The 8,397-nt window shown below is 39.1% G+C and overlaps 1 protein-coding gene across 1 annotated transcript; it reads left to right on the top strand.

Moving 5' to 3' along the window:
* The first annotated feature begins 316 nt into the window (after nt 1-316).
* Nucleotides 317-5,074, top strand: LOC120989399 (olfactory receptor 1500-like). The gene is made up of 3 exons (XM_040417478.1): nt 317-350; nt 2,368-2,426; nt 4,145-5,074. The coding sequence occupies exons 1-3, from the start codon at nt 317-319 to the stop codon at nt 5,072-5,074; spliced, it is 1,023 nt and encodes a 340-aa protein (XP_040273412.1).
* The last annotated feature ends 3,323 nt before the right edge of the window (nt 5,075-8,397 follow it).

The following is an 8,397-nucleotide window of genomic DNA, read 5'->3' as shown; positions in this document are numbered from 1 at the left end:
CCTCTTCTGGATCTATTCTCCAGGTCTATTTTTAGCTCCAGAGTGGCTAACTGTGCGGCATGGGAGTTGATTTCCTCCCTGTCAGCACCTATGGCATCTGATATATCGTCAGTCCGAGTCTCTAGTTCAGAGACTTGGTTCGCCAAGTCCTGGATTTGGCGGGAAAACTCCTCCACTGCCTGAGAGAGCTCCACTTTTAACAGGGAAGCTATGTTTATTTAGTGTTGCCTGGCCCAGATCGGTGATGTTAGGGCCCGATAAATGTCCACCATCAGTGGATGAGGCGGCACTGGCCGGAGATGAGGTAGGGTCCGCCATGGCAGTTTCTCTGGAGTGCCGAAACATCTCCGGTAAAGTCTGTGACGGGGTGGGCGTACCCGCGATTTTGTTTCTACCTTTGTTGCGGGTCATCTTCGGGGTCCCCTGCATCTGTTTAAAAGGCTGTTGGAGCTGTGAGGACAGCGCTAATTTCAGGATATTTTTGGCGTACGGAGCGGATCTCACTGAGGCATGTCCTCTCAGCAAGCCGCGCGCATGCACTCCTCCCCAAAATCACTTCATAACCGAATTGGTCCTTAAAAAAATTGGTTTTGAAAACTTTTCTTGAAAAATTCCTTCTAAAATTCTAAGGGTTCTAACATCTTAAGAAAAATAATTATGTCATTAACAAAATGATGGGAACATAACTTATTGAAAATGTTAATTAACTATTTTCTAAGGTATCATTATATGTCTTAAAGGGTTTCTGTCACCAGAATTAACCCTCTTAAACTGGCTGACATTAGCAATATGCCAATGTCAGAAGCAACTAACTTTGCTATTGTTATGTTTATTGATGTTTATTACTGCACAATTCTTACTTTTGTAATATGCAAATTAGCCTCCTAGAGGCTCAGTACTCCCACCTTATGTCCTGCCCTGCCATCCTCAATTGACAGGCCAGAGTTCCTCTTCTCCTACCTCCCCTTTTGTGCTGGGTAAATGGCACGGCACTGCATAGGTACGAGATTTACCCAGCACACAGGGCCATCAGGAGAAGACGAACACTGGCCCTGGCAATCAAGGACAGCATGGCATGACATGAGGGGACCAAATAAAGGTAAAACATATGGGCCCAGATTTATTGCTATCATGAAATTCAATGTAAAACATTCCAAAATAATTGCCACATAAAGTGACATATGTCAGATTTGAAAAAAAAAATTGTCTGGTCAGGAGGGTGAAAACTGGTTTGTTCTTGAGGGTAATGTAAATAATTTTTATTTTTCTTAATCGACCAAAACACTGGAGACTCATAAGAGAATAACAGTGATATATCCCGGGAGTAATTCTACCTGGCGTCTTGCTTTCATGTTGTACATAAATATCCACAGATAATGCTTTATATTCATGTGTATCGGGGGTCATCGATTGTCTTAATGCTGCCGTCTTTTTCCTCTGGGATCTTAAGAACAGAAGTGTCTGAAAAATACCAGAAACATGAAAATGAATGATGAGAGTGAACAAATATCTGATGTGGGTAACATTAGGTAAATCATTATGCTATGTGTTTAAGAAGAAATTCTAAAGATCAACCCCAAGTGTCTGTGATATATTTATGTAACTGTACAGATGTTTTTTTCCTTCAAAATGAAAACCGTGACCACTCATATTTAATTTGTGTTAAATATATTTGGCAATTATAGGCTTAAAAATTATTTTATATAAGAAAAAATATATCAACATAATTGTGTAGAAATGCAAACAGTAATGTATAACCAGTATTTTAACTGTGCATAAAATAGAAATTGTTTTATATTCACCTCAATTAATATAACAATGTAAGAATTTTTTTTTAAAAACTTATACGGGATGATTCAAAAAGCATGGTGCAAAAGTAAAGGCCTATACTTAAAGTAACAAATTTTGCTCTTGAAAAATGAAAGCCGTGCTGTAACTGGTTTCTATGGGCGGCAAAGTCAATTTTCTTTTAGATATTTTTTTTTATCAATCTGCCCCTTAGGTTAGTTTAAACATCTACACAAGGGGTAGGTTTAAGATGGTGACATGGCAGCAAAAAAGTTTTTTGCATGTTGGAATTTTCAAGAATGGGGACTGTTGTGACTAGAGATGAGATTTATCCTGAAATCCAAATTTCAAGATAAATTTGATTCGCCTTGAAGCAGAATTTCCTCGTGCTTCTTGTTAGCGATCGATTTAACCTGAAATAGTGTAAAAAACTAAATAAATCATACTTACCTCCTCCATTTGCTCGTGACGGGCCGCCAGCCTCCATCTTGATTGAAGATCTCAGCCAAAATTCCGTGGCGGGGACGTATGATGTCACCACGCTGGCTGGCTTGATGACGTAGTCTCGCACTACTCAAGATTTTGCTCCAGATCTTCAAGCAAGATCGCAGCTGGCCAGTCGCAAGCAAATGGAGGCGGTAAGTTTGATTTAATTTCACACTGCTTTTACACTCAGATGCCACGATCATGTATATATCATTGAGGGGTACAATGACGGGGGGCGGCGCTATCGAATTGCACTCACTACTTCCCACAAAATGGGCTTTGTGATGAAGTTATCGATAACAAAGCAAATTTTTTTGTAAAATTCATCGAATCAGCCAAATCGAACTTTTCATAAATTCGCTCATCTCTAGTTGTGACAATACACCAACATTTTCTGAATAAATTTGGTAAATGCGTTCCACATAGAAACTACATTTCTCGTTGTGAGAAGCAATTCAAAACCACTGGCTGTTTATGTCATGGGAAAAGTCCAGGCCATCCAAAGACTTCAGAATAGACAGTGAACAGGATTCAAGCTGCGTACAAGCATGGTCCTAGAAAGTCATCCAGGATGACTAGAATAGAAGTAATAGTGCCTCGACCGCGGTGTATCTTACGAAAACCAAACCAAAAAAAACTATACAAATTCTTCATTTGCTGAAACCTGATAACAAACTAGAATTCAGCGACTTTGGCATTGACTTGGGCCAGGAGGAGGATAACAAATTTCCTGACTGGCTGGTATTCAGTGATAAGGCTATTTTATACCTCAGTGGTAAGGTCATTCAACACAACATTAGAACTTGGGGATTAGGAAGCCCATGTGCCCTCATTGAGCACATGAGGGTCTCACCCAAATTAAACCTGTTCTGTGCAATGAGCAGGTGCAAAGTCTACAGTCCTTCTCTTTTTGTCGAGGGTCTTGTCATTGGATACTCCTAATTGGAAATATTAAGGGAATGGCTTATGCCACAAATAGACTACATTTGGCAGATCTTTCTCTATCAGCAGGATGTTGCTCCTCTTCTTTTCTAGTTAGATGTTCACAGATACCTGAATGAAACTCTACCAAAACATTGGATTGGAAATGCCAGAATAAATGTTTCGCCAATTTTGTGCTGGCCTCTACGTTTACCAGCTCTAACACCCTGTGACTTATTTCTGTAGGATTACATCAAGAACTGAACTCTGTGTATCTGACCCCCTCCCTCCCCCCACCACAGGATCTGAACGCCCTTATAAGACGCATCATTAAAACAGTGGATTCTTATCCTAAGATACGCTGGCCTTCGTCTGGACAGAACTGGACTTCTGCCTTGACATCTGCATTGTCACCAACGGGGCTTACATCGAACATTTGTAGTATATAGATAAAACTTGGATTTTGTCTTTTCATATATTATGTTGTCTCAGTTATGAATACAGAGGCTAGAATTTTGCACCATTCTTCTTGAATCACTATGTATTATGCAGTTAGAATGTTTTTTTCCCCCTTTATGTTTTTTTCCCTGTTAGTTCAGTTCAGTTCAGTTCAGTTCATCAATTTAAATGCTTAATAAATTATATGCAATACACATAATTTTTGGGCTTTAGGACACACTTTTTAGGAAGTTGTCTCTTTAAAGATGGAGCCTTCTTATGAGCTGAGTAGTAAATCGCAACCAAAGCATCTTTGCGGCCATTTCCCAGGAACTCCATAGTAAAAGTAATTTTCATTGAACAAATACTAGATTTTTATTAGGCATGCAATATGTGCACTATAATATATTGTTCAGAACCTGAAGTTGGACCACACTTCAGCTAGATTGCTATGGTGAAACACTAAGGGACTGGTTTATTTTAGAATAACTGATATTTGATCTGCACACAGGAGAACGACTCTACTGTGGTCAATGATTTTGTCCTCTTAGGATTTCGAGTAAGCCAAGATTTAAGAATTTTCCTGTTCTGTCTATTCCTTCTGGTTTACTGTGGGACAATATGTGGGAATCTCCTGATCATCATGCTGGTGTCCACCAGCAAGAACCTCCACACCCCAATGTACTTCTTCATCTCACAGCTGTCCATCAGTGACATCTTATTACCCACATACATTGTACCCAACATGCTTTACATTCTACTGAATAATGGGGGGACCATTACTTTTAATAACTGTATCACTCAATTATATTTCTTTTGTTCCTTGGAATCCTATGAATGTGTTCTCCTTGCTGTGATGTCTTATGATAGATATGTGGCTATTTGTAACCCCCTCCGCTATACCTCTATTATGACAAGTACATATTGTGTGAAATTGACCATCACCTCTTGGTTGCTTGGATTTTCTGTTGTTTTGATTTACACTATAACGACGGCAAAGCTAAATTTTTGTGGAAAAAATATCATTGACCATTTATTCTGTGATCTTTTTCCCTTACTAGAACTTGCCTGTTCTGACACCTTCATTGCTCACTTGGAGATTTATATGATAGGTTTTCCGATTGTCTTCATTCCAACCACAATCATTGTAGTGTCTTACACTAATATTGTATTAGCAATCTTAAGGATCCCATCCAATACTGGTAGACAGAAAGCCTTCTCCACCTGTAGCTCCCACCTCATTGTGGTCTCCATATTCTACTGGACTCTGTTTGGTGTTTATGTTGTTCCTACAAATGGTCTAACACTCTCCACAAGTAAAGTCTTATCACTGTTATATACTGTTTTTACTCCTTTGGTCAATCCCATTATATACAGTCTGAGAAATAAAGATATTTGGAAAGCTGCACAGGAAATAGTTAATAAACATGGGATTTTGTAAATCATGCATTATACTTTATTTTATGCCTAGCAAATAGAAAGGAGCAAATTTGCCTTGTGTACTATTCTGAAAAATCTGTTGGAAAATTAGATTTAAGTCCAAAGACAAATTTTTCTTTCACGTCATTTTTATTATTTTTTTTAGAAATTTTTGCCTCACACAAAAACATAGCTAGAAAAATAAAAATATGCTTTTCAGAAAATGGTGGCATAAAAAATGTTTTTTGTTTTTTTTCAAAAATGCTTTTATTGTGTAAAACTGAACAAAATAAAAAAATAGACATATTAGGTATCGCCGTGTGGGTTAACTAGGTCTCTAAATTCAGTTTTGAATAAATTGAGGGGTGTAGTTTCCAAAATGAGGTAATTTATTAGTGGTTTCTCAAAAGTGACTTCAAAATTGAATTGGTCCTTTATATGTACTGAATTTTGAAAAAATTACAAAAATTCTAAGCTTTCTAATGTCCTACAAATAAAATTACATTTACAAAAGGATGTAAACATAAAATAGACATATGAAAAATGTTAAGTAATAACTACTTTATCAGGTATCACTATCACTTAAAACAAAATCACAGAAATATCGTGGCAAATATGGGGGAACTGCTCAAACCCCAAACACTGTAGCGTGTTTCTCATTGGGGGAGCAGTCCCACCGCATGTGGCCCGCAGCAAACGACCATCCCCAGCAAAAAATGCGTACAATGGAGGATGTCGGCGCGGTCCACATGCACCACAAAGGCATCCTACACAAAACGGAGCATTGTGCAGATGAAAATATAATTATATAAATCACAGAAAAAAATGCACCAAACGGATATGCCACTGACTATACTAGCTAGTCATACAAGCAGATATTAAAAGCTGAGACTTTTGCCAATATATTCCTGTCAGGAACACATCGGAGCCCATCATGCACCACTTAAAAGCAATGGAATCCAAATTTTGAAAATTGCTAAATTTTCCAAATTTTCCATAAATTTGTGATTTTTATTAAAATATGGATGAGTGCACCTGTGGACCCGAGCTTGACCCCGAACCCTATTGAAGTCAATGGGGACCCGAATTTCACTTTATTATTTTCTGTTATAACATCATTATATAATCAGAAAATGATAGCATTTTTAAGACAGAATGCAAAACAATATGGCGATTTAGGGGTTAAAAAAAATCTCGCCTCATCCATTTGATCACGCTGCATCAACTTTTTCTATCTTCACTGAACAGGACCTGCCAAAGGACCTGCTAAATGCGCAATGACACCACCACGTGGGAGAGCGCGTTGACGTCATCGCGCACATCACAGTATTCAATATGATGGAAAGGCAGCCGGCGGCAGCGGCATCAATGTGCCGAATATAAATATCCACTGTCAGCAATGGCAGATCTATTAATTCATTTTCACAAATGTAATGTTTTCTACAATTAGGGAGGGCCATATTGTCTGCTTCAGTATGATGATCCCAACTGCCATGCGGAATTCCCACTATGAGTGTACACTGGAGGTTACACAATAAAGTACACAGATTGAAAGCTGGGCCAGTTCCATCTACTGTTCCAATTTTCCTCCCCAGAAGTCCATGGGATCAGGGAACAGGGTAGGTGTTAGAGAAGGGCACAGTCTAGGTACGAATGAACCTGGTTGTTCGGGCATTGCATATCTGTTTTCTGCGGTGCTTCTACTTGTAGCGGTACCACTGGCAAAGACGTCAAGGTGTTGGATACACAGCGGGGTATGGAGAGGGACCTCCCAGTCAGACACATGGGTGTCAGGCATCTAGTCTGTGAAAGCTCCGGGTACAGAACGTATCCTGGTAATACAGCAATTTTGCCTCCTTTTCAGTATCACAAAAACATCCCCCCATTTTTTATTTCATAGAGAGGGTGTAAAAGCATGGCTATCCAGTAGTCATCTCTTTGCTTGCTGCTAATGATATGCTTGTCAGCACGCAATCAAACATGCAGCTTGCTATGCTCACCAACATGCCAGAGGACCCAGTTGTTTAAGGCTAAACCCGCACTGTAATGGCTGGTCATGGCCAGTGTTATTGTCATCACTAGCATTATCATCAGCACATTTCACATAACACATTAGCCTTGTCCCTTAGCTGTGCCTGGGAAAACTTCCTACTAGAGATGAGCCAAATAAAAAATTTAAATTGATTTTCCCCCAAAAAATTTCATTACTTTCAGAATTAATTTGTGCGTCAAATGAGCCATATACTGGCCTGTACTTAACAGTGCAGTGGCCCAAAATTCTGCTAAAGAGTAAAAGAGCGGTCTCATTTTATACTGTCTGGTGTTTCCACATAGATTACTAGTAAACCTGTTAGTCATTGATTCTACTAAATTGGGAAAGAGCGGTCTAATTTCACTGCTTGTGGGGTGTCCACATTGATTGATAGATAGATAAGGTACTGTGTTACCTACTCATTCTGCTATAGAGTTAAAGAGCGGACTCATTTTACCCCATCTGCTTTTTCCACCGAGTTTGCTAGCAAACCTGTTCTGTTAACTACTGATACAAGTAGTGGCGACATGACAGAGTGAAGAGGGTCCAGAAGAAGATACAAGCGGCACTTCTGCTCTCAGCGATGCGGTGCGCGTGTCCCGGAGAAGATCCACAGGTAATTGTATAGAAAGGACCAGCACTCGCTCTAATTGTAATTTCAAGTAAATTTAATGGTCACATACAGGTAGTAAGTACCTTACCACCTGTATGTGACCATTAAATTTACTTGAAATTACAATTAGAGTGAGTGCTGGTCCTTTCTATACAATTAAGAGTGAAGAGGGTGTCAGCGGTAAGTTTATGTTGACGTCACTGTTTATTTTTCCCTTCTTCTGATTTGACAGAAGAACAACCCAAAAAATGGATCCTGTCTTTTGAGTATGCCCCTTTACACGGTCAAAATTTGGTCAGTAATTGATCAGTATTGGTAAGGCCAAAAAAACAGGAGTGGGTCCAAAACAGAGATAACACGTGATGGGAATATTTGCATGTCTTTCGTGTTTTTGACCAACTCCTGCTTTTGGCTTCTAAATCATGATCAATCCTGATGCAAAATACTGACCGTGTGATACAGGCCTAATGCTCAATATAGATGAGTTTTGGCCATTTGCGTCTGACATCGGTTTTACTCAGATGGAAAAGAACAATGTCTAATATACAGATGCTTTGATTTTGATTCTATGATGCCAAGATGTACATTGTAGAGAGCGTTGCAGATTGGACAGGGATATGCAGTACTATTGCTGTTTCTCTCCTTTGTGAGTCAGTTCTTCAATTTGCAGTGCCTTGAAAAAGTATTCATACCCATTGAA

This window comes from Bufo bufo, chromosome 1 (genome assembly GCF_905171765.1).
Source record: "Bufo bufo chromosome 1, aBufBuf1.1, whole genome shotgun sequence".
In the NCBI taxonomy this organism is placed as follows: domain Eukaryota; kingdom Metazoa; phylum Chordata; class Amphibia; order Anura; family Bufonidae; genus Bufo; species Bufo bufo.
The sequence above is the reverse complement of the archived record's forward strand: the minus strand, read 5'-3'. Positions and strand labels throughout refer to the sequence as shown.